Source organism: Stylophora pistillata, chromosome 2, assembly GCF_964205215.1.
Source record: "Stylophora pistillata chromosome 2, jaStyPist1.2, whole genome shotgun sequence".
Lineage (NCBI taxonomy): Eukaryota > Metazoa > Cnidaria > Anthozoa > Scleractinia > Pocilloporidae > Stylophora > Stylophora pistillata.
The window spans coordinates 34491395-34518103 of NC_142520.1; the positions used below are offsets into that span (position 1 = coordinate 34491395).

Consider the following 26709-nt stretch of genomic DNA (forward strand, 5'->3'; position numbering starts at 1 on the left):
AAAGATGGCTAGTTACGTAGAAATACACAGAGCTAAAAGTTAGCTCGTGGCAGCAATGAGGCACTGCTGACCCATCCTCTGCTACAGGTTTTCAAAGAGAAGGCAAAATGATCACCTTGTCCATGGCTTCCTTTGTAATTTCTGTACACATTTCATTCATCACTTCCACAAACAGTCTCTTGGTGAAATTCAATATTTCCAGCAATAGACAATCAACTTTTGATCATGCATTGAATCTGCCAAGGGGTGAAGGCGGCCTTCACAACTAACGCTCTTTTTAAGGCTGGATTCCGTGCATGAATAGGGACCTTAAGCAGTCAGGACGGTAACACCAAGGAAGACTTCGATTAAAAAATGAATTCCTACTCTTAGTTAGAATTTTAAAGATGGCTGCATGAGCTTACTGTCTTATACGACGCCACAGCTCAACTTCAGCATGACGTATAAAAGCAGCGTTGAGTTCCAAATGGAAATTAAAATAATTTGCCGTCGCGGTTTCGGTTCGCAGACGACGCAAATTTTGACGATTTTACGTTGTTGTTTTGCATAGGACGGCTAAGAAATGTTTCAAAATGCACGTGCTGAGCTATTGTTCTGCCAATTAGATCTCTTGTTTTTCCACGTCCTCGTTGCCGTCGCCGTCGTGGTTGCTTAAGGTCCCTATTATAATCGTCACGACCGCTACAACGGTGTTTCATTCCCAAGATCTCACTCGTAATTCTCCCTACTGTCTGCCATAGAATTCTTATGATGTCAGGGCGGAGAATTTAGTATCGGATCAACTTATAATCCCCTGATTGATATTTTTCTTTATTCTTATTTCTTGTTTGCTTGATATTGTACTAACATTGTAAGGAGAAATTCTGTTTTGGTCATTCTTAGGAGTGAGAAGGTAATTAAAAGCCGGTGACTGGCGGTCTACCATCGCCTGTGAGATCTCTCACCGCCGTCTGTCTGGTCTACGATTCATCGAAACTTTTTCTTTCGTCAAGAACGAAGGACAAAATTTGCCTACGTCAAATACTCGACGAAATCAACAACACCTCTCTTTGATCTGAATCTTTCACTGCAATTCGAAATCAATTGGAACTCTACATGTAACTAACAGCTCATAAGCTCTGTTCACAACTTTTTTTGTATGATGCTGACGTTCAGCAGTGTCAAAAAGGTTTGTTTTTCAGCGATCGTGTCGACAGAAGCCATTATCAGCAGATAAAAACTGTTCGCATTTTCCATAAACTCACCTCTCCAGAGTAAGACACTGCAGCTTTAGCGGGTTCAATCTGAGTGGGCTACAAACGTAAGAATAAACGATAAGTAAGTGCGCGCGAGACGTCACGCACGCGAAACGTCATGCTCGCGAAACGTCGTGCTCCCGAGACATCATGTGTGCGAGACGCCATGCGCGCATTTTTCGATAAAACAAAAAATATCCGAGAAAATTATTATGTCTAATCATATTCATATATCATAGCAAAGACAGCGAATTCGCCTCAGTTCTTTTCAGACCCTGAGTGTTGGTCCAGTCTGGAGAGAGCGGTAAGGCTAAAACCGTCGGCCTGTCGCACGCAGTTTGGCGCTCTACAAGCTGAGCTAAGCAGGCGGCAGCATCAGTCAAATGGTCAAACATAATCTTCTGGCATACCATTGGACAAAAACGCTTGATCGTTTCCTGTGACGAAACTGATGTAGACCTGATTGATTCTCACACTCAGTCGGTCATTGCTCTAAGCCACAGTATACCTGTATTTGCGCTGATGGCCCCTGACCAGTGTCAACACCCAGTTGCACCGATAGTTCGCCGGAAGGCCCCATCGACACCTGTCTGCCAGAGGTGCTGTCTGATACCAGCAAGCGAACAAGTTGTGAAGATTCCGTGGCATTACATGTGGGCTTAGGTTGGTTCGGAACATCTGCCAGTGATGGGAGAGCACTGTCATGGAGGTGGCCAGAAAGCAGCTCCGTCGGGTCAGCGATGTAGTAGCCGTCTTCACTGAAGCTGAGGTCTGGTTGATGCTGCGGGGCGGTTGGAAGTTGTCCGTTGTAAACCACCTAAAGCAACAATAGAATGAAGGGGCAGTTTCTTAAGAAACTGTGGTGCTGCATTGGTGGGGGGGGGGGGGGGAGGCGAGTTATAACAAGCAATAGTTGAATTATGGGTACGCACAAGGTTCGTACACTTTTTTGTGGACAGAATTCGAGACTTTTTCCAGACCATTTTTTTTATTTTCAAGACAGTATACCTGTATTTGCGCTGATGGCCCCTGACCAGTGTCAACACCCAGCTGCACCGATAGTGCGCCGGAAGACCCCATCGACACTTGTCTGCCAGAGGTGCTGTCTGATACCAGCAAGCGAACAGGTTGTGAAGATTCCGTGGCATTACATGTGGGCTTAGGTTGGTTCTGAACATCTGCCTGTGATTGGAGAGCACTGTCATGGAGGTGGCCAGAAAGCAGCTCCGTCGGGTCAGCGATGTAGTGGCCGTCTGCACTGAAGCTGAGGTCTGGTTGATGCTGCGGGGCGGTTGGAAGTGGTCCGTTGTAAGCCACCTAAAGCAACAATAGAATGAAGGGGCAGTTTCTTAAGAAACTGTGGTGCTGCATTGGTGGGGGGGGGGGGGAGGCGAGTTATAACAAGCAATAGTTGAAGTATGGGTACGCACATGGTTCGTACACTTTTTTGTGGACAGAATTCGAGACTTTTTCCAGACCATTTTTTTTATTTTCCAGACAGTATACCTGTATTTGCGCTGATGGCCCCTGAACAGTGTCAACACCCAGCTGCACCGATAGTTCACCGGAAGACCCCATCGACACTTGTCTGCCAGAGGTGCTGTCTGATACCAGCAAGCGAACAAGTTGTGAAGATTCCGTGGCATTACATGTGGGCTTAGGTTGGTTCTGAACATCTGCCTGTGACGGGAGTGCACTGTCATGGAGGTGGCCAGAAAGCAGCTCCGTCGGGTCAGCGATGTAGTGGCCGTCTGCACTGAAGCTGAGGTCTGGTTGATGCTGTGGGGCGGTTGGAAGTGGTCCGTTGTAAACCACCTAAAGCAACAATAGAATGAAGGGGGTAAGTTTCTTAAGAAACTGTGGTGCTGCATTGGTGGGGGGGGGGGGGGAGGCGAGTTATAACAAGCAATAGTTGAAGTATGGGTACGCACAGGGTTCGTACACTTTTTTGTGGACAGAATTCGAGACTTTTTCCAGACCATGTTTTTCATTTTCCAGACCCCGGGTAACAGTGAGATTCTTCGTGGTCTGAGAAGAAATAACTGTCATAACTATGAAAACAATGAATTTAAAAAAATTCAGTTTCAGCTGATTAGTTTTCAACTTACAGCGACACAACCAAACTATAGCAGTATACTAAATTTCTACCAGAAAGCAAGTACCTCAGTTCTCAAAACAATTTTCAACAGTACACTTTTTCAACAAAGTCCCTTGGTTTTTGCCATTAGTGTGTGAAATAGCTATTTCATCATACAAGAACTAGCTTTTTAGAGCTTTAAGTTTCTTGTCTATTGCCTCCTCGATGGACTTCAACTCTCCTTCTTTCTCTTTAGCGCTTCGTTTCATTGCATTTGACTTAGAAATGAGAGTTACTTTCCCAGTGGACTCTGCCTCTTCTGCAAATTGGTCAGCAGACTTTAACAAGGCTTCAATGTTAGCTTTAGTCCTTTTCTTTACTTTTTTTAAGTTATCCAGTTCCTCAAGGGTAGCTTTCCTTTTCGTTAAACTAGCTGGACCAGCTTAGCTGTTGATATCACTTCAGCCTAGGCTTCTTCTTTCACAAATCTTTCCAAAAGATTGAAAATGAGTTGAAACATATCTGTTTCCAGGAATGGCAACATTGGCATGTCTGTCTGATATCGGTTAAGAAAATGGGCCACTTCAGTAGCAACTGACAGGAAAATGTTGGCTTTAACTTCAAACAAGGCATCCCCACAACTTGCATGTGTTTTGTGTAGATAACGTACGTAATTTGTCCATACCGGGCACGGTAGTTTCTTGTGTTTCTTGCTGATCATGTGGCTTTGCAAAGCAGCTTCTCCCATGCTTGAAATATCAATTGCCTCATGCACCTATCAATGGTTTGCCCCAGGATGGGTGGGGCCGGGCAACCCACGGGAGATTTGACATTTTCAGGTTTCCAAATGTCAATTTCCCCACCCTTGGGTCTCCGGGATCGGAGTCAGTACAAACAATGATGACTGAAGACACCCTTAGGCCCAGTCCCAACATATACGTACCTCACCGATGGAGCAGCTTCGTTTGGATTCGATTAGCTTCCAGGCTCTCTTTGCGGGGAGCCTGGACTTCGGTTCAAGGAATGAAGGTCGAGCAAAGATCACGGAACTCTCTGTCACTCTCAGACCGTGGAAGGTGCAAAACTGGGAAGCCTGGAAAGAGAAAAAGATCTCTTTGATAGCGATAATTTTGTTTGACATTCTGGGATAACTGATTTAGTCTAGTTTCTTCATACCCAAAAGCAGAAAACTACTTTTTTAACTAACGCTTGAAACGGCAGCTTTGGAAACAAAATGAACTTTGCGGTGGCCAATTGACATTATCTGTATCAACTCAGGTGATAAAAGCAAATGACTTTTAACATACACTCCCTCACAAGAACAGCATTTTTTAACATCTGATCGCTTCCTTAGAATAAACTCTTAAATGCTATAATTATGACAAGCAAATTTGCTCAACGAGCAAACTAATTTCTGCTGAAACAAGCATTCACAGAGACGCCAAGAAAACGTTTCCACTAAATCCTAGAATGCATTTTTTCTGCTTTGTTCTAACAATGAAGTGGGTGAAAGCTCTTACTTAAAAAATAAAATTGCTTTTTATAAAAAGAAATTCCCTTGATAGCAACAAAACATCGATCGATCTTTCAGGACTTTGGGAAAGTTATTTTCGATGCTATTATTTATTGTGATCATCTCTTATGCTATTTCAATCCCTCTCAAATCATTGTAATCATCTCTTATGCTGTGTTGATCACTGTCAAATCATTCTAATCATCTGTTATGCTGTGTTGATCACTGTCAAATCATTCTAATCATCTGTTATGCTGTGTTGATCACTGTCAAATCATTCTAATCATCTGTTATGCTGTGTTGATCACTGTCAAATCATTCTAAACATCTGCTATGCTGTGTTGATCACTGTCAAATCATTCTAATCATCTGTTATGCTGTGTTGATCACTGTCAAATCATTCTAATCAACTGTTATGCTGTGTTAATCACTGTCAAATCATTCTAAACATCTGTTGTGCTGTGTTGACCACTGTCAAATCATTCTAATCATCTGTTATGCTGTGTTAATCACTGTCAATTCTATCATTGAGATCTGTTTCTATTTGTTTGTATTATAGTAACCATGGAGGGTTCTGAAATAAGCAAAAAGTCTAGGGAGTCTAAAGTGTGTTCGAGATGTGGGAAGTCAGTAATAAATTTATCCCGTCATCAGAAGGATGTACAAAAAGTGAATAAGATTTTCCGTCAGGTAGATGTATAATTATATAAATGGAAACAAGAAAGCGCCTCATAGGAAGATAAAGTTTTGTCCGTTATCTCCATGCAAGCACTCAAAGAAAGGTGTCTTTCAACTTCATCATCATTTACAGGCAAATATCCACAAGCTTAATCCCAACTCAAACCAATACTTAGATGCGTTTAAATCTGCTCTGAGAATTGGGCTTCACGAGGTACGAGATCACATTGCCCAGAGAAAGAAATCCAAAGCAAAGAGTACCACAACCAAAGATGGTCCTAAAAAGAGAAGGCAGCGTGGTCGAGTGGTCAGCGTGTCGGACTTGCGATCCGCTGCTCCCGGGTTCAAGTCCCGCCCTGGCCACTACCTGGATTTGTTTCACGGTAGGTATGAGGTTTCACGGTTTCAAATCCTCGGCCATGCTTGTAATATAGCCAACTGGTTTGCCTTTGGCCAGTTGGGATTTTAATAATGTTATTTTCAATTTGATTTATTTGTTTCAGTTGTTTGGTGAAAAACCTGTAAACTAGCTTCTAGCTAAGTGTTTCTCCACGTCAAAAACTGTTGATTATTTTATTATTTTTTCATCATTTTAAGAGAAAAATCGAAGCAAAATCACCTGTACGTGGATAGGCCACAAAAAGAGTGAAATTTTACAAGGGTGACAAGGAAAATGAGCCTAGTTTGGTGAATAGAATCGAAGCTAGGGAAGAGATTGGAAATGACTCGGATGATTAATTATTGGAAAATCCTGAAGGAGAAGCAACTATCAACAGAAACGTGAGTAACCCTTGGCACCCCACACCGACTTCCTCCAATAGTAAAGCAGAGGAGCACAAGCTATATAATGAAGAAAGTAGTGAATCAAAGGTTAGAGAGACCTACAATGGTGATGACAGCGAATTGGAGTATGATCAGCAAGTTGATGAAGTGGAACGCAAGCTACATAATGAAGAAAGGGGAGATACACGCAATGATCATGATAGTAATTTGGAGTATGAAAAAGTAATGGATCAAGTGGAATCCAAGGTAGGAGATACACATGATGACCATGACAGCAATTTGGAGTATGATCAACTTGTGGATAACATGTGGAAAAGAAATGAGGAGGGCAAGAAGCGAAGCTTTAAACAGTTAGTGTCTATGATGTCCTACCAGTATGAAAGCGATGCCGAGCTATCTGAAGAGTTTAACAACCGCAAAAATGCTGACCGGGTAATCCAACCACCTCAACCACCTGTGAAGGCTGGCAATACCAAATCCATGGAAATAGTTATCTCCGACAGTGAAGATGAGGAAGGTTTAGACCCAAACTATCACCCTTCCCTGGATTCCGAATCAGAGTGTAGCACTGGAAGCTTGTCAGATGACTGCTCGTTGCAAGAAAGGGATGACATTTTAACTGATCTCGTGGACAACGTAGATAATCTAGATTTTCTTCGTCCAGAGCCAGATTGGAAGAGCGTGTTTGATGTTGTTTTTGAAAGAATAAAGAACGCTGGTAATGCTGACTCCCAAAGCAATCTTTCACAAGGTAAAGTGCCTAGGGAAGTTATGAATGATGATGAATCATCAGTATACGATAGCAATGATGATGATAATGACGACTGTCTTGAAGAGATAGAAGATGATGTCAGTTTTGAAGACAATGATAGAAGTGATGACAGACCACTGCTTAACGAGTTTCATTCCTCGTTGATAGACGTAGACGGGGGATATCGCTGCGCAAAAGTGGCTGGTCAGTACAAGTCACTGGTAAAACGCATCATGAAAGTTCTTTCAGAAGATTTCCCTCAAGCAGCAAATGAAATAGATCTTGTTACTGTCGAAGGGCATGACGGAGTGGTAATGTTGAGGAATGACAAGGAATGACAAATGACAAGTATCAACCTGGAACCATTAGATCATACCTAATGAGCCTTAGGCTATTCCTTAAATTCCTTGTGCAAGAAGAGAAAGAGAAAGATTAGACACACTTCATGTAAAGAGATATCTTTTAACTTCGTGGTCATCTGCTCAAATAAAGAAGGTGCTGAAAAGGAAATTAGAGAAACATGACATGGACTTTACAAAACTCCTTTCCAGCAAAGATCTATATAAAGTGTCAAATGGACAACAGCGAATAACCACAATTAAAGCGCTTGGAAAAGCTATGGAGAAAAGCAAAGATTGTGGAGAACCTGTGCTGGTCAACGATCAGACCTTTTGTGAAGTAAGGGATTGGTTAATGACAAGATTGAGAATTGACAACTCCGGGAGAAGTGGTATTGCAGCAAATATAACAGTGGAGGAATTCAAAGATGCTAAACTGTACACTGGGGAAGAAGATGGAGAGAGATACTGCGTATCACTTAAGAATCACAAGACAGGAGGTGTTTATGGGGCAGCCATTGTATGGTTTTATGCTGATGTTTACAATCTGGTGAACACGTATATCTCACGGGTGAGGCCTAAGTATGTCAAAGATGCCACAGATAGCATGTTCGTTTCAACCAATGGCGTTAAACTCACTTCATCGCAAGTATCTACGTGTCTGACTTGTTCATTTCAAAGGGAGGGTGTGAAGTTTCACGGTCGCATCTCCGCAACCTTGATAAGAAAATCTCTGGCATCAGGAGTGCATGTCCATTTGCCTGAAGATCAAGAACAACTGGCTGCCCTTGCACAGCACAAACCTCAAACACAAGCTCAATATTATCGCATCAATGACAAAGTTAGAGAAACAGATATTGGGGGTCGTGTAGTCAGAAAATTTATCACCATGAACTACGCAAAGACAGAGGTAAATACTCTTATAATGCATATCAATCCTAGTAACTTGAATAACAATTGACATACAAATTTTGATTTCTTTTAGGTGTCAGAAACTCATGTCGAGTGGACCGAGGAAGAGACCTCAAAGTTCAAGATTTATTCAAGTCTGACATTGAGACTGGCAACATAACAGAAAACATCGTCAGAGATACACTTGGTGCTTCCAACCTGTTGGAAACACACTCCATGAAGGCAATTGTGTTGAAAGTGAAAAGGCTTCGATCAGAATTTACCAAAAACTTAGAACCACCAATTGAAGTTCAGTCTCCTGAACAGAAGATCGAATGGTTTATGTCTTCAAGAGCTCCATCCATCGCATCAGAATCTACAAAGTCATCATGGACTGAGTTCATCTATGAACAAACAGACCATCTCATATCGTTAACGCAGGATATGATCGAAAACAATGCAGTAAAAAGAGAGGTCGTTTGGGAACGGGTGATGGATGATGAGAAAGCATGGAAGATCGGGTTGGTCTTCAAAACCGACGATGAAGAACTTCTTTTCAAGCAAAAACGTTTGGCGGACAAGGTACGAAAAGTCAAACGTCAAAAGATGAAGAGAAAGTAGTAGTTTGATCTTGTGGCTCCTGCATTACATTTGAACATTAGTTGACATTGATCATTTGGTTTCTTTATGTATTCAGGGTCACAACATAAGTGAGTCCTATATTGTTAATGTTATTTTCTTTAACCGATGGCCAATAATTTTATGGTTAATCGTTTTATGCCAAGTAAGTCAATATTCCCTTAAAGGCCGATTTACACAATGCGATTTCTTTTTGTGTGAAGGTTCGAACGACAAGTCGTAGGGTCGTGTACGACCTGTTGAATTACCGTTTATATGGTAGGATTCGGGTCGCATGCATCAAGTCACATACTACAATCGCATCGTGGAAATCGGCTTTAAGAGTCATAGAATTTGTCTTGGTGACTGATGTGTGTAGAACATCGAATTCTATGAAAAAGATTTAACTTGTCTTGGTCTTGTTACGAACTGTTATAAAGTTGAAGTTTTCATAAAGTAAAATTTGTCATTTAAAAACTTAGCTGTAAGTGATAAAGCTTATATCTGGAATTAAAAGAGTTTATTGTGAGACTCGTTGTCATGAACCTGCAATATATTGTCTTTTTAAGTAGGGTTCCAGTTGAGATTTTGTGGAAGTTTCATGACGTTTTCAAAAAGTTTTGGGTGAAGTCACTAAGCCCGTGAAATACATATTAGATTAATACACTTTATTAACCACTAATTTCGTTGTTTCCTTTTGTGTCTATTGAACAATTACATGTTTGCAGTTAAATATTTTTTCATGTTTTTAAGTTAACTCTAGTGCAATTTTTGTCGTCATGATAGAGCGATATCGCATAACCCCCTTCCTAAATTGTAATGTTTTATTCTAAATGATCCAATGCAGAGATAACAATAGAATACTTAATACTTTATCTATTGTTGTCTTTCTATTATGCCCATTAACCTTTGACTAATATCCACTTGCTTTTGAAAATATTTATATTGCTTTTTAAACCTCACAAACCGTCATTGAAATTGCGGCTAAAATCGCCATTGTCATAGAGCTTTAAGGAGGATCAACACGCACGCTCAAACTTGTATGCGAGCTGTCAATAGGAATATGTATATGTAATCGCATGGGCCAGAGGGCAATTAACCATTAATTTCACGCGCATTTTCAAACTTTCAAAATACAACTGAAATTAATCCTTAACTGCCCGAGGGCACTTGCAATTACTTGTTTATCATATAAAGGGCAAAATTATCGCGGGAATCCCATTCACGCGTGAAGTTATCCTATTAGGAAGCCAGTACAATGCCGCGACATTGCTCATTTTTTCCTCTCGTCTTGTCCATTGTTGGAAAATGTTAGTCCAGTAGTCCGTAGTTTTTTTTTGATATTTTTGTGCTCACTTGTGTCTTTTAGTTCCTCAATAAACTCTTTGTCGGCTTCAACAAAACGGGAAGCCATTGTTGCAGAAAATTTTCATTGGCAACAGATCTTAGCAAGAACCTCGTTGCTAAGCAACTTTAAACCAATGAGGATCAAGTAATCATGCCCCCTTGATTACCAAAAGTCTCCTTGTAATTAAGAAAAAAAGACCCTCTACCTCAGCCAATCGACACTCAGTAATTTTTCCTCGTATGTGATAACCTACATAAAATGGGAAATTGCCAGATGTAGAGTTTTGCTCCTAATCCTTACCCTAACCCTAAAACCCTAACCCAATTTCCACGTTATCAGCAAAAAATTGTCTAAAAAAGCTCTATTTTGTAAATTGAATTAGTACATCAGGCAGGGATATGATATTGACTGTCAATATTGCTCTGCATGTTTTTTTTTGTTTTTTTTTTTTAAGTTAATGTCGCTAAGTCATCGTACTGGTGCTTTTATGCAAATAATAACAGTTTTTAAAAGTGTTTCAACTATTTTCCATGTTCGCTTTCACATGGCTTTTTTGATCTATGCAAACTAATTACTAGAATTCCGCTTTAATCAAGTTTTATAAGCAAAAATGTGCCATATTTTTGGCAAAGTGGGTATTTGCTACTTAGAAGTGGGTTGTTGGCTACCTAAAATGGGTATTTGCTACATGTAGAATTTCTTTCGTAAAATTGTAAACGCTTTGTTAATTCCAAAGAAAAAAATGGGTCAGCCATACATGCGAAAATTATGGTGTCAGAATAAACTAAAAGTGAAATAATGCAAAAAACGCACTTCAGAAATGTTTGGGTTGCAAAGTTTCATGTCTTGTACACCTACATACCTAGAAGCGCACTTTTTGCTGAAAATAGTCTTCACAGAGAAAATTTAAAAAAGGCAGAACTTAGAAGGCCTTTACGGCAAAGAAGAACATTTAGAAGACTTCTGATATCTTGCAAAGGTTTTGAATTTTATAAAAAGAAGGACTGATGTACCTAGATTTGGGTATTTGCTACCTTCTGACTTTTCAGTGACGAAATGCTAGCAAAAGTTAAACTTTAATAACGTTGGTTTTGCATAGAAGAGAGCTAAAAAGCAATATTCTTTTGCTTAGTATTGTTAAATACTTTTAAACAAAACTTTTGCTTATTTTAAATAGCCATAGAGAAAACGCGTAGCAAACACTCGCTGATGAATCTAAAGAAAGAAAGAAAGAAAGAAAAACTAATTATTTTCCTCAAAAATTGCGTTACCTCAGACTCATTCTCAAATGCCAAAATGTCTACAAGTTCTTTGAACTGGAAAAATGTGATTCTGTTTCGGACACTCAGTGAGTGGTTTAACGTCTGAACAGCTTTGCTGCGAACCTGAAATAAATGGTATATACTCTCTATACTCTATATACACTCTGATAAATTAAAGTTCACTAGGCAATCATGTGGACAATCAGACATGGTTTGATGCTACTCTAGTTTGGGAATTTAATGAATGTAACCAGGGTATTATAATTCATAGACCTAACGTTTCATCAGCTAACTTTTCATCGTCATCAGGGGTGATCCAATCCTTGCAAAAAGAGGTCTTTTTATATGCTCACTAATTAGCAGCCCTTTCTGCTGACGAGGTGTAAATAGGCATATGTTTATTCAGCTTTCATCAGTGGAAAGTTGTAGTGGCAGGTCTAGGGGGAGGGGGGAGGGGAACGAGCCCCCCCTCCCCCAATATTTTAGGTAAAAAAAAAATTAACGTAGAGGGAAGTAAAGCCGACAGGTAAACACACATAAACATCAAAGATGAAGTGAGTGAGCAGACTAAATTTCCAACTCATACCTACAGGTGCTAACTGCCCAATGAGTAACATTGAAATCCTGCAAGTCTAGCGTGGTGTACGGAAATGTGACAGGAAAATAGAACATCGTCTTTATGAAATTATACCTGTGTGAAGTATCGGTGCAGTAGGCAAGCGCTGAGATAATTTGCATTTCTATAAGAAAAAGAGACATGCTCTCGTAAAAAAAAAGACTACTTTGGTTTGTATATTTGTTTACCAATTTTAGGTGTCAAGGGAATTCTCAGCTTTATCTTTGATAATTAAATCAAAGTCTATTTTAGGGCGTTCGATCTCAGTCTGTATCTCGCACCCTCAAAGGTCTGGGGTGATAAAAGCATCAACGGATGTTTGAGATAATGCAGTTGGTGAATCACACTCCTATTCTTCAGTGCCAGGGAAAAATAATGTAACTGGTCGAGTGATCACGTAAGGATGTGACGTAATCTTCGATAAATGATAGCATGCACATTCCAACAGGCACCCCAGTACGTTTAAAAAAAAGTTTGAGAAACCGGGGTACACTTCAAGTACGGAAAATTTTCAGATAAAAGCATTTCTCCTTTAAGTCCATGTGAGTAGAACGTAAATAAAGGATTTACATACCTGAGAAGACGAAAGAATCTGACAAAGTTGTTGTTATTCAGAGCATGGTAAACGGCCATAGCAAATCTCACTTCAGGTGACTGTTGAACCTCACTTCGGAATGTCATCACCTTCCTAAAGGAGAGGAAATATCAATAAATACACTAATGCAACATGTCTAAAATATTCGTCATCTCTTGGGAAATCTCGCAGAATTTGCGGTTGCGCACATGCAGTTGCACCAAAAAGAGCTACGCAGCGCTGTCTTGCGTTTCACTGTTGTTGTTGTAAAGCTGTTGCACTGCATCGTATCTGCATTAAAGGGGTTAACATTGCGTTGCATTAGGCTGTGTCTCGTTGTAATGCGTTAAACTGTGTCGTATTACACTCTGTTGCGATACTTATACTGGTTTACAAGTACACCAGAGGCTGCACGAAATGAAAGTTCCAAAAAAAAAAAAATAAGAAAAGATTTCTTATTGGCGTATGATACTCAATACTCGCCATAAGAACTCTCCAGGTAACACCTTACCCAAGAATGTCTCCCTCATTCAAATTCAGCAAAATGTCATAAGCTCTAAACTCCGCTTCTTGCGGGCATGTAACTCCCTTAAAGGAAACCAGCAGAATAGTAAAATTCATCACGTACAGATTTGGTTGCAGAAAAAGACATTGAAAACACATCAAAAAGATGAACAAAGCTATTCCAGATAATTATTTCATACCACTTCTCTATCAATTTTGAATATGCTCTTGATGATGGACAGCTCAGAATCGTACTGTTCTGGTGTGCGTAATGTACTTAAACTCAAGACTAAAGGCTGATACTTTCTAAAGAAACTGTTAGGGGCTGCGTCGGTGGGGGTAATGAAATAATTTCGATATATCAACAAAGTTGAAATGGTAAATTGGCCACCGTAACGATTACAAAAGCTGAAGTTTCGAACGTTAGCCCTTCGTCGGAGCTCCGACGAAGGGCTAACGCTCGAAACGTCAGCTTTTGTAATCGTTACGGTGGCCAATTTACCATTTCAACTTTGTTGATATATCCAAATCATTAAACCCAAGACTGATCTTGTCGCATAAGGAAACTATGGCGCATCTCAGCTAATAAGAAAATTTCTTTGGAACTGCATGCGAAGCGTATACAAACCAACAACACTACTAGTTGAACGGTTTCTTCAAAACCGCCCCTCTAGAATATGCAGTTCTCAATTTGTGTTTAATATCACAGTAAAATGTTTCCTTTACCTTGTCTATGAGGAGATCTCCGTAAAACTGTTTCAAAGTTTGCAGGCATTTGGTCAAATTCTCAGTATTGATTTTTGCATCAAAGGAATTCATGTCTGCCTCACACAGAAAGTGTGCGCAAAATATATGAAACCTGTTAAAATAAACTCAAACAATCATAAATCGTTGAAAAAAGAACCCGCACGCAATCTTGAATGAAATACAGTTGGATGGTTAGTCAGAAGTTGTAACGACATGAGTCAAGACTCCAACCAATACGCTTCTAATCGTCCAAGCAAAATGACAGCACAGTACTATGGGACACCAGGAGGTCTGGGTTTGAGGCCTGGGTTTGAAGCCTGGCCTGACCCAGCAACATTACTGCAAAATCAAGACCAAATGCAACATGCCCATCCACATTTTCTCGCACTCGAGGTAGCTTAATTCTCAGAATGTTGAGTTCCCATTGGCTCATTGAGGCATTTACAGTAGCTTTAATGTGATTGTCCGATGACACAAGTTTGGTTTTCTTTTAAAGAGACTCATCAAAAATGCGTTCTCAAATAATGATTGTGTAAGGGAGACACGAAATCTGCTAAATAAAGTAAAAGACTGAAAAAAAAAATGTTCCCAGGAAAGCAAACATTTCAAGAAATTTCAGCGTCAAATATCCAGATCTAGAAATCACGGTATTTAAATACAAACGTTAAAGTACCTGGCTGTTTTCTCGACAAGATCGACGCAATCAGGGTCACACAAGTGCTGTTGGGTAATATCCTAAAACAAAAAGAGGGAAATGAACGGTATAGTTGTGCAAAAAACCACCATGCAAACCTTTCTGATTATTCAACAAAGTCAGTCGTTAGAATACAACACAAAGACCAAAACAGAATCGAATTTTTTTAACTTCCTCTATCATCCTGAAGACTACAAAAGAATTGTGATGTTCACGGTAAATTTGAATATCCTTGGCGGCAAATTGGTCGTAAAAGCTTGGTTACGCACGCTGTCAAAGGGATTAGAAGCATAATGTATACAGCCCCCGTTTGGTGCAAAATTATCATCGCATTGTCCTTGAACGTTGTATGTCCGTCTTTGAAATCCGTTTAATTCAAAGTAGGAGCGAGAAAATATCGACGCCAGTTTTTCCAATGTCAAGGCCAAACAATGAGTGATTTACAGGCCAGGAGTGGCCCCATCTTACGGTCGGTGACTTGTACATACCTGCCATGTTTCAAATTATTGACTGGAACATTATAAAGATTTATCACTCTAGTGTTACAATGGGTTGACTCTGGCATATGAACCTTTAAGTGGTCAGCGGTCTGACACTCATGGCAGCCACCTTGCAGGTTGTGAATTAGGAGATGAAACTTACTTTAAAAACCTGACTTTCAAGTCAATCTACTCTTTTACTTTACCACAATACCTTCCTGATTCCCCTCGTTCTGTTCCAGAGAAAATCAAACCATTCTCCTTCCCTTCCTTCGCACAGATTCATGATGTTTGTGGCCAAGTAATCCATGGTCATTCTAAGGACTGGTACAGGGCGGAGCTCATGAGGTAATGGTTCTTCCTAAACAAAAAGAAAATGATATGTAAACAAAGCCTGACTTCCATACAAGCCGCGTTTGTTGGACAATCAAAGTGCAATACCGCTCAAATGCAAGTTGACAGTCCCTTGAGACTCCATCCTCGATTCTTGTCCCTCGAATCCACTTCCTCGAGTGCCTCAAGTTCTTCGAGCGTCTCGATTCTTGAAAGAGGATCCAGTTTCAAGTTAAGACTGTGAACTTACATTTAATCAGTACTGTTCTTCAACAACTTTTTGTCAATGGTTTGTGCAAGACAAAAACTTTTTTTTCAATTTTTTCCGTTTAAACCCTCTTAATAATACCAGAAAAATACTAAACTGACTTAAAAAAATAAAAACAAATATACAAAAAAGGGAATAAAGGATACACTTTACCTTATCAGCAGCAGATCTGTCATATTCCTTAACAGCACAAGTGTGATCGACTTGAGGATTTTCATCCTTTAGTACATAACAAGATTAATAATAACAATCTGTCAGTCAGTCAGACAAGTTACAATCAATGACAATTGCAGGCTTACGCTGAAAAACGAAATTAAGAACCTCCTACATGTAACAGAATTCAAAGTTTGTACACTTTTGATGAATATTATCTAAGCTTCAACAACGCGTTCCGACAACTTTATCGTTTTTTCGTTGGAATCCAGCCTATAGGTAAATTTTTTAAGAGAAACCTATATGTATACCAAGTTAGTTTTGAAACTTTAGTTATTTCCGTATGATGCACGATCCTCGCAGTAGATAGCGCTATTTATGCAATAGCGAAAAATCAGACCTGAAAAAATCAGGCCTGCACGGGACTCGAACCGCTGACCTCTGCAATACTAGTGCAGCGCTCTACCAATTGAGCTAACAAGCCAACTGGGAGTAGGCCGTTAAGTTGATTCGTAATAAACCCGTGAAAGTGATAAATGAGATACAGTGAATATATGAAGTTCATATATTTTGAACTGCGGTATTAGATGCGTATGAAAAAAATATATGAACTTCATATATTCTCGGTATCTCATTTATCACTTTGACGGTTTATTACGAATCAACTTAACGGCCTGCTCCCAGTTGGCTTGTTAGCTTAATTGGTAGAGCGCTGCACTAGTATCGCAGAGGTCAGTGGTTCGAGTCCCGTGCAGGCCTGATTTTTTTTCAGGTCTGATTTTTCGCTATTGCATAAATAGCGCTATCTACTGCGAGGATCGTGCATCATACGTATCTAATACCGCAGTTCAAAATATATGAACTTCATATATTCACTGTATCTCATTTAGTTATTTCCTTTGTACCTTAGATTCTTGCTTAACCGCCTATTTTTATGCTTAGTTAATGTTAATCTACGTCACGGTTTATTTTTGTCGATTACTGTAATTGGTGTGAAATTGTTATGCAATTTGTGTCAGTCATTCGCTCATATTACGGACTTGCGACAAAAAAAGAACGATTTTCGATAGCTGTGAAGAGGTCGTGCGCTCCGCTACCGTAGAATTGTTTTTGTCTACTCCGCTACCCGCGCGTTTCAAGTATGCTAGGAGCTCTACCAAAGTAAGTTACCTATATTGTTTTACGCTCAATTTAGTTTATCGTTTCCTTCATTACTAGTTCAGTTGATTTAAAAAATAGATCATTGTGCTCTGTCATCCTTTGTAAGTCGATCGATTAGCTTCGTTTCGTTTTCTGCTACCTTCTAGTTCGAACCACATAATTCTACCACATTTGCTATCGCAATCACACCAAGTATTCAACAACTACCTTGTTTATCGCTACCTGGCTACGTTCCATTTTTGTATCTTATAAAATGAAACACTCGGGATTGTTACACGTGGTGCTTGTGCGTTCGTTTTGGGGCTCTATGTACGAGCTATCTTTCCACAGCTAGGCGACGCTACCCTGTGATTCTCAGAAATTTACATGCCATAATTTTCCCAATATTTATCAGTGATCAAGCCATTGAAAGGTAAAGTCTGTTTACGAGCCAAGTGACCCATCAGGCCGGCGTTTAACTCCGCTTTCCACAGCAGGAAGCGACTAGGAGTATCCCCCCCCCCTGAATGGGATGCGAGTCCATCGCGGGGTTACCCCCTAGCATTAAATTTGCCGGTACCCATTTAAACACCTGGAAGAAGAGAGCTACTGTGAGAGTAAAGTATCTTGCCTAGGAACACAACACAATGTTCCCAGCCAGGGCTTGAGCCCGGGCCACTCGATCTGGAGTTGAATGCACTAACCACCGCGTCTCACGTGATCAAGCCATTACTGAGAGTATATCAAACCTTTATTTTCCCTTTTACTATCGATTCTTCCCCGACACTAATTCAGACAACGTAAGTAAGTAAATACAGGCTTTGTTTAAAGAGGCTTACATTTGACAGTCGTAAAAACACAGATAAACTCGTGGCCCTTAAATCTTTCCTCGCCGTTTTGTTTGTTTGTTATTAACGATCTTACAAACTCTCATCAGTTGAAAAGACTTTGACCTCTTCCTTTTATCTTGAAATGTTATTAACACAACTGTTATCATCTCATTATTTTTCAACACAAATTCTCAGAAATAACTGATTTTAAGATAATTTTTCGATATCTTTCGCACCATTTTTGGAATAAATTATTTTGCAAGTCTCCTCTTCTTATCCTTACCAGAAAGAAATTCTAAAACCCTTTAACACCCTAACACCAGTCTGCATATTCTCCATACTGTTCTCTCAAAATTTACTATGGTGTTGACCGAGGGAATTTGTTCAACAATCAAGAGTTCCTTCAGCTGGTGATCATTTCCTTTCTTCTCCTGACCTTAATATTTGATTCAGAGGTGATATTGTTAGGAGAAATTACATGTAGATACTCATCCCTCTTTGGTGTCAAAGGTATAAGGCAATTTAAAGTAATATTTGTGGTTCAGCCTGTTTACAAATAACAAACAGAGTGAATGTGAACTTACAAAGCTGCCTGTTCCAGACACAGCCTCAAACACGCTAAGTCTTCTTTGATGTTCTCTCATGTACCTTTCCTAAAACATACAAAATAAGCTGCTTTCAGGTTGAAAATAATTTGTGAAAGAGACAAGCACTACATTTTTGTCTCATCTCACTCTATGTGACTCGAGCCCAAGCTCTGTATAAGAGAGCAGATTACAGTGTACAAATGGTTTACCTTCTCAGGACACATGTCCTTGCAAGTTCCAACCACAGCTTTAGCAGAACTTATGTCAGATGACCTTTTGAACACTGAAAGAAAATTAATGAAGGGAAATTAAACAAATTTAGCTGCAACTGGTGATGAGGTTGATTGACAAATTGACAAATTGATTTATTGATTGACAGTGACTTATTGACAGATTAATTGATTGACAGATTGATTGGCAGATAAATTGATTGGCAGATTAATTGATTGGCAGATTGATTGACAAATTAATTGATTGACAGACTGATTGATCAATCAGTCTGTTGTTTACATGTTTAAATGATTGACTAACTGACAAGTTAAGCACATACATATGGGTTAAAGCATGTAGCTGTTACTAATCATACCTACTCTTAGTTTTCTGTCAATTTCCTCTAAAACTTGAAGCTTTTCTCCTGCACTCTCACTTTCTGGAATTGACTTCAAATCTGTAAAAAAAAACATCAAGTCTTAATTAATCAGAAAAAGTACTGAGTACTCTATCAACATCATTAATAGTTATCTGTTGATTCAAAAAAAAACCCTGAACAGTAAAAATATTCATGGAAAATCTCATCAGACATAAGAGACCTCAAACAGAACCGCAACATGAAATGGTAGTGGAGAGGTTTGCTTACCTGTTTGGAATCTTATTGTGATTGGTTGATCAAAAGTTGACAAAATACAATCTTAATATGACCTGATTATCTTAAGCTGGGACTTGCAGTAATGCCATTCATGGTGCAGTGAGATGAATTGCACATCGACATACAGTGCATTGTACAGGGTAGATGTACACAGTTTAACTTTAGATAATACGTACATTCTTCAATGTCCCTCAGAACTTCTAATGTCTTGATTCTTTGTTGAGTTTGTTTTTCTGAAGGTGCAGTCTATGTTACAGAAATAACAGATTTATGTTGATGGCTTATGAACTTAAACAACATTTTTTTTTAACTACAAAATGACACCTACAGCTTGTATACAATTAAACTTATTTACCACACAATACCTGAGTAAGAATCTTCTTAATTTTCTCCGAACTGGAATATCTTTTGTCAGGTGACATGTAAACATCTGGACTCTGTGGGGTTTGCTGCTCACTCTCTGTCAATGGATAATATTTACATCAATATCCTCTTTGATTGATATTTTGTAATAAAAACATTAACATTATGAAAAACATGCCTATGTATTACCTTTATTATGTACAATTAAAAAAAAAAGTTAACAATGTCCACAAATCCACATATATTAATAATATTACTGGTTTTACATGTAAACTTATTGTTGACTTAAAAAAAGTCTTATTTTCTGTGTTTGATCATAATTTAGAAAGCAGCCAGAGTAAATGGTCTGAAAGGTGGCAGGTTTCCACCCCCTACCAGCTCCTAATCATGACCAGGGCTATATCATTCCCCTCATAACACTTGCATGTACAAGTACAAATTTCACATATTGTCTTTGGAGATATTTAGACTTGTTCAAATAGCCATACTGCATCATACAGTGCAGACATCAGTAACAGTAAAACAACAAATTCAAGCTGAAGGTCTGTAAAATGACACAGGTTGCACATGACTGTTCACTGTACCTGATGTTGTCCTTCTGCGACTTCGTTGCAGCTTCCAAAAAATTATCACAGGCAGTAGACCAGACCTCAGAATTCTGCCTCTTTTCTTTGCCAACTCTGCTGATTCCTGATGATTAAGTAAAAAGGAAAATAATATTATGTCATTTATCCATGTATTTCTTAGTTCTAGTTGAAATAAGCAAAATCATCTGTTGCTGGTTTTTGATTAAAGCACCATCAAAGAAAACCATGTTGTTTTGTCAGATTACATGCGAAACTGGTAACATTCCATTAGAAAGTCTCATGCACTATGTAAAGTTTGCACGAATCTTTACTACAAGTATGAAAGTTTTGAATGTGGATTTGACTTACATGCCTAAACCTGTTACTGCTAAATCACAGTGCACACTCAATTGCTCTCTGAAGCTGGAAAGTGACTGCTGTACAAATTTCTTCAAAGGTATTTCAATAGTTGCACAATTTTTGACTAGCAATTACAACTAAAATACAGCTCAAAGTTACATGGCCAATGCACATGCCAAACCTCAGCACAGTTTCCACATTACATGCCAAAATAAGGGTTTGTCTTTAGCACCTTTTTGGCTCTGTTATTCAATGCAGTCAGCTTCCCTTGTTTTGCATTGTTTTGGAAAGAAAATGTTTCCTGTTTCAAAATGCTGTGCACAGCCAAATGATCAAGTGAATATTTGTATACCTCAACATTCAACAACTTGTCATGATTCCACTCCTAGTATTTTGTAAAATATGTTTGAGAAAAGTTTTAAGATGTGAATAATAAACTGGAAACACTTTTTATTCTGGTTGATGTAGCTATTAAGTATTATTTAATATATAAATAATTAACGAGGGACTCGCTGTAATTGGTTGAGCTGTAGTGGTCTCCCTGCCTAATAATTTATTATTCTTTTGTGTACAAATTGTATTCTAATTAGGCAAAGCTAAATAAATAATTTCCTGTCTGAGATGGTGACTGTAGAATTACTACAGACAAATGGGACATGATTGAGAAATTGGCTAAATGGACTGGCACCTGTACATCTTGTTTACCTTGATTTGGCACTAAGACTAAAGGAGCTAGCTAAAGAGCACAGACTACAATAAGTGGGAAAGTTTCCCCCAGGCTCCACTACAGTGTACTTCTTGAGTTTTTTTTGGAAGGAGGGGGGGGGGGGGTAAGGAAAGAAAAAGACTTCTAAGGAAGTTATCAGAGAAGTCAGAATAAAATGATCTCTGTTCATTATGTAGACTGCATAGTTGTCAATCACCTACTAAAGGGAGGAGGTATGCCAACCACTTTTTCCACTCATTGTAGCTTGTCATTTGGCTGTCTACTGGTTCTTCTTTACAACTCTGTGATTTAAACTGTACCTTATACTTACATGAGTTTTAAATGTCACAGTTGCACTCCTTTTGACTATGTTGCACCGCACCTTTGAAACCTCTCCAAATCGTGAATAGAATCTCTTCAACACTGCATTCTTGTTGTAAGATTCAGGAATGCCCTTGATAACCAATGTTGTCAGATTGGAAATATCCACATTTTGCAATTTATCTTCTGCAACTTGCTCTTTGTTTTCCTTTGCTAGCTGTTGTCCTTTCACTGCTGTTAAAGAATGTCCAAAAATTCTTGTCTGTGGTTTAACTGTCTTAGCAACACCAAATGTATTTGAAGTGGACTGTGATGTTCCTGCAAATAGAGGTTTTGAGTCTGCAGTGGATTTAACCTGGAGTGATGGTGTGGCTGATTTTCCAAAAGTCAAAGAAGTTGAAACACTGCTTTTCACTGTTTCACTTTCAGTTTTAGCACCGAAAACATTACTTGATGAGACTTTTGTAAAAGGAGAAGGTACCACATTTCTAAAACCACAGAATGACAAGTTACCAGATGATTGCCCCTTGACAGCCGAAACAGGGTTGGAAAGTACACCCAAGCTGGCATTTGATGTGGATGAATCCAAAGTCAATGAACTGTTCATTTGAAAGCCTGAGCTGAAGAAAGGGTTTGAAGTTTGTGATTGTGCAAAAAATGATGGTGCTGGTAAAGTGCCAACTGCACAAACATCACCAGATGAACTTGGTGAGGCTGCAAAAGCGTTTGCATTAGTTTGACTGATGCCAAATCCTGTTGCCAAACCGCTACCAGTGGTAGATGTGATAGAGGTAATAGCTTCTGCTAAAGATTGAATTGTAATTATACAGAGAAAAAAGATCAGTCTTAAAACATTTCATCACACAGATTTGCATTAACATGTATGTACAGTATGTAGTCTCTAAATCAAGGTTTCCATAAAAACCAGGTTCCAGTTTTATAAGCTGTACAACAAATGTACAACGATCATTTTTTTATATTCCACATGACCAGCTCTTGCTGCAGACAATTACAATTTCAATAAATCTATAACCCAACGTAGCATTAAACAATTCTTTTTTTCAAATTTTGCAGGGTGTGCACAATCCACACAAAAAATTCCAATACAATACTACAAAAATTAACTTCTGTCAGTACCTCTATTAATCTACGTGAATCAAGTGTCAATTTGTATTCTTCAAAATTACACTCACTCCAAATTTGTATCTATATATGGAATGGGATTCTCTCCCTCAATCTCTGAATTATCTCTAAACAGGGATTCTAGCCTTATGCGCTGGTGCGAACCCACATAATCGGCCATTCTCCGCATAATCCCACATAATTTGTCAAATAAATCAATATATATGTTACCTATCTTGGTGTCTGGCTTGAGTATTGTATTTCTCCTTTTTCTACAGCCGTACAAAATACCAAAGTATCGTTTTAATGTAACAAAAAAACCACATGGATACAAAACCATTTTGTTTTTATAAAAGCAACAAAGCGTTAATAATAATGTCAGAGGAGGGCCTGGAACCAATATGAAGCTCAGCCTAGGTTCCAGCGTTTGGCAGTTTCCAAGATGGTGGACGTTTACAAGAATTGCTTTCTGTTTTGGCCATATTATTGCTTTAATTGGAAGGAGTCATTTATTAATAATGCATAATATTCCATTTTTTTATAAAAAGAAACAATAACTGAGTTTTCTAAGTGAAATTAGTTATACTTTAGGTTTTAAGCGATGACGTCATCGTGCATAATTTCACACATAATCTTCCCTTAAAATCCCGCACAATTCTGATTTTTTTCGCGCATAATGCCAGAATCCCTGTCTAAAGTACAGTATAAAAGAGTGGAAAGATATTAAATTAATTCTTAACCTGCATTTTGTTGAAAACATGAAGCTGATGTAGGAAATCCAGCGCTAAAAAATGGTTTGGCTGAGGATGCTGCAGAAATTTCAGGTTTATCAATTGTAGACTGAGATGCTGTAGTCGCAAATGAACCAGGTGTAGCACCAAAACCAAATTTCACTGTTTCGGTATGTTTGATCTGCTTTGCTTCAGAGTCGCTTTTTGTGACAGGATTGCGGTCAAGTGGACTAACATAGCTTCTCCTAGCTGGTCTTTGACCTGCTGCACCTGGATGCTGCTTTTTTGTCTTTTGTTGTTCTAAAGAAGGTAATTAAATACAGCAAGGCTATGCACTAGGAAAAATTTGAAGGTAGCCCAGTGCTCTGGAACTATGAATCCAGGGTGCCCAGCATATGTTTTTTAAGAAAAAACTAAGATTCCTGAGTCACTCAAGAGCAAAAGTAAGGTGCCAGGGGCTACCGGGTGCTGCAAGATTACAGCCCTGATACAGACTGAATCTTTTACCTGAATTTATATGTGCAGCTGTAGCACTGCCTCACTCTAAAGAAGGGTTGTGTCAACTGCAAAGGCAGATCCAGGGGAAAGGTCTGAAAGGAAGATCCTCTCCACCCAGAGGGGGTGCATGGGTTACACCTGTCAGGGCTCGATGCTAATGATAGCCAACTAGCCACAGACTAGTAGGAATTCAGTTGTGGCTAGGGGGTTTTCAATTTCCTCAGGCCAGTTTAGCTAGTAAACAAACTGAAATTGTTGTGACATCTAAGTTGTCACCAGCCACTTGGCTAGTAAGTTGAAAAGTTAGTGTTGAGCCCTGCCTATGGGTATTTTTGCAACTTCTCTGGAACCAAAAGTCTTCAAATGATAGTATTACTCATTACTCCACTTGAAGTACTTGTCTTCTCTCATCAAAAATTACCATTTGCATAAAATTTACTAATATTGTTACTAGCAGCACATACATCTTATCCTTAACTTGACATATGCCACATAACCCACTAGCTTTGGCACATCTCAATGAAAATCAAAAGAAAATAGTGTGTGTATAGAATGTGTGATTGACAAGTTGCAAAGGTTCTACAAATACAAACACAGTGGCACATGTCTAGGTAGGAAAGACATAATTATAAGAAGCATTTTAATTTGAGTAAATCAAACACTGCCATCATTTTTCGCAGAGTAATCACTAAGAGGTTCACTGAAAGAATTAGTTAGGCAAGATTTCTGTGTAAACCCATACTTCATTATGAATACAATTCTTGAATAAAAGAAGGTAGAGGCAAAACAACAGATCACTTTCCGGATTACAGCTTTGTTTTGATTGGTATGAGGTTATACGGAAATCTTTCCATTAGTTATACATACGGCATATATATTTACCTATATTATTTCTTTATATGCACCTTTAATTTGTATTATGAAGCAAAACAAGCAGTTTGCGTAAATAATTACTTCTCTGTACCTAGACATTTTCTCCACTGAGGCGGCTGCCTAGGAGCTTGTGATGATAACGCAGAGCCATGATCGTGAGGATAACCAGCAGCTCCAGAGCCCTGTGAAAGCCTACGGACAGCTTCTTTTTTCTATGAAAAGTACATTTCATTCAGTAAGATGGTAAAGCATTAAACATTTCCAGAAGAGGAGAGTTGAACATAAAAAAATGGTTGCAGGATCTCGCACCGTAGATAGCATCATCGAACTGTATTAAGAAATGTGCTTCACAAAGGTGCAGAGTTATGGGAGAACATGGAGTTTGTTGGATCGTTCAGCGATCTTCATTTCTCACCTTCTTCTGTCGAATCTGACTCAACATGCTTGACGAAAGAAATTCCCAAAATCAATTTCCTGTGCCAGGAATTCCCCTGATATCTTAGAAAGCTTTAAGGTCAACCATCTACATGTACGATCACACATTTAAGATTGACGAGATTTGCCCAACAAGGTCGTTTCCTAATTACTCTCTTGAATGAAGGCGCCACTGGAATGGTAACGGCTTATTTACGGCTTACGGTAATTTGCGAAATTAAACGAAACGAAACAAGGTTCGCAGACAATTTCTTTAGACGCTCTGCTCCCGAAAATTGTCTTGCTAGATAAAGCAAAGACAGGCTTATAGACGCGACAAGAAATTATTCGGCAGGAGTACCATCTAAGCCTATACATTAATTATGCATTCAAACTAGTAGACTTTGTTTTTAAAGTTTTGTCGTGAAAGACAAAGAAGTGGATGCATAATCAATGCATGGGGTTATATGGAACTCTTTCCAATTATTCCCTTTCTACGAAAACTGTTCTCGCTAGATGCCTTGTTTGGCAAAATACCAATAACGGTCGACTTATGGTATTTTGCGAAACGAAACGAAACGAAACGAAGCAACACAAGGTTCGCTGGAGGGTTCGCAGAGCAATGGGGCATTCTGTCTGGCGCCATTTTGATTCGGTCAGTGTAAAAGGGAGACTGCGGACTGCAGACTGCGGACTGCAGACTGCGGACTGCAGACTGCAGACTGCGGACTGCAGACTGCGGACTGCAGACTGCGGACTGCAGACTGCGGACTGCAGACTGCGGACTGCAGACTGCGGACTGCAGACTGCAGACTGCAGACCGGGGATAAAATGCAGACTGAGGGTAAAATGAAGACTGCGGACTGCAGACCAGGGGTAAAATGCAGACTGCAGACCAGGGTTAAAATGCAGACTGGGGGTAAAATAAAATATTAATAATAAAAAACAAGACTTGGGAGTGTTCCTACCCGTACCCGTAATTTTTTTTTCAAAATCCCGAAAACTCAAACCAAAAGGCGTTTATTTGCCTTAGTCAAACATATTATCAACCTCTAGTTCTTGAACTCCCCATTTGTTGAACCAAGTTTCCCAAAAGCGCCCAAACTGATGGTAATGCTATGCATGCATCTTACCTTTGTTTACATGTCGGCCATTTTGAATTGTGCTTTCGCGAATAGGTCTGGGACCGAGTAACTCTTTCAGCGTTCAAATTCTTCATATGGCCTTGGAATAGCCGAATTACCCTAGGCCTCATTTTCAAAACGAGTCCTGGTGCTCATCCTTTCATATGATGATAAGTTTTAATTCACATGCAAATTAATCTCATTTTCACAAGAATGGTTGAGCACCAGGCCTCGTTTGGAAAAAGAGGCCAAAAGTAATTCGGAAATACACCACTTTCATAAATGGCTACCGGATTGATATTCTTTTGTTTAAATTCAAATTAGCCTCACTAGCCTCGCTTGAGATA

The 26709-nt window shown here is 39.2% G+C and overlaps 1 protein-coding gene, 1 long non-coding RNA gene and 1 pseudogene across 4 annotated transcripts in view; 2 read left to right on the forward strand and 1 right to left on the reverse strand.

Moving 5' to 3' along the window:
- LOC111343327 (germinal-center associated nuclear protein) overlaps nucleotides 1-25379 on the reverse strand; it is a 44001-nt gene extending 18622 nt beyond the window's left edge. Inside the window, exons 1-24 of one of the 3 annotated variants that reach the window (XM_088747151.1) lie at nucleotides 25240-25379; nucleotides 24916-25036; nucleotides 23463-23753; nucleotides 21611-22404; nucleotides 20232-20337; nucleotides 19650-19744; nucleotides 19461-19530; nucleotides 19006-19086; nucleotides 18629-18702; nucleotides 18417-18485; nucleotides 15863-15928; nucleotides 15323-15469; nucleotides 14609-14670; nucleotides 13915-14047; nucleotides 13196-13272; nucleotides 12685-12798; nucleotides 12186-12234; nucleotides 11504-11617; nucleotides 4256-4405; nucleotides 2742-3050; nucleotides 2244-2552; nucleotides 1744-2052; nucleotides 1244-1292; nucleotides 116-198 (exon numbers count right to left, since the gene is read on the reverse strand). In XM_088747151.1, the coding sequence (XP_088603277.1) occupies nucleotides 116-198; nucleotides 1244-1292; nucleotides 1744-2052; nucleotides 2244-2552; nucleotides 2742-3050; nucleotides 4256-4405; nucleotides 11504-11617; nucleotides 12186-12234; nucleotides 12685-12798; nucleotides 13196-13272; nucleotides 13915-14047; nucleotides 14609-14670; nucleotides 15323-15469; nucleotides 15863-15928; nucleotides 18417-18485; nucleotides 18629-18702; nucleotides 19006-19086; nucleotides 19461-19530; nucleotides 19650-19744; nucleotides 20232-20337; nucleotides 21611-22404; nucleotides 23463-23753; nucleotides 24916-25036; nucleotides 25240-25266 (3699 nt within the window). In that variant the 5' untranslated portion in view covers nucleotides 25267-25379. The remainder of the gene's footprint in view (nucleotides 1-115; nucleotides 199-1243; nucleotides 1293-1743; nucleotides 2053-2243; nucleotides 2553-2741; nucleotides 3051-4255; nucleotides 4406-11503; nucleotides 11618-12185; nucleotides 12235-12684; nucleotides 12799-13195; nucleotides 13273-13914; nucleotides 14048-14608; nucleotides 14671-15322; nucleotides 15470-15862; nucleotides 15929-18416; nucleotides 18486-18628; nucleotides 18703-19005; nucleotides 19087-19460; nucleotides 19531-19649; nucleotides 19745-20231; nucleotides 20338-21610; nucleotides 22405-23462; nucleotides 23754-24915; nucleotides 25037-25239) is intronic. The other 2 variants (XM_088747152.1, XM_088747153.1) reach the window with 2 other exon arrangements.
- LOC148739218 (uncharacterized) lies at nucleotides 5241-9182 on the forward strand (annotated as a pseudogene).
- LOC148739219 (uncharacterized) lies at nucleotides 16896-25125 on the forward strand. Its single transcript, XR_015996096.1, has 2 exons — nucleotides 16896-17023; nucleotides 22030-25125. It is a non-coding gene; the product is annotated as an uncharacterized LOC148739219 (long non-coding RNA).
- Nucleotides 25380-26709: the final 1330 nt, after the last annotated feature.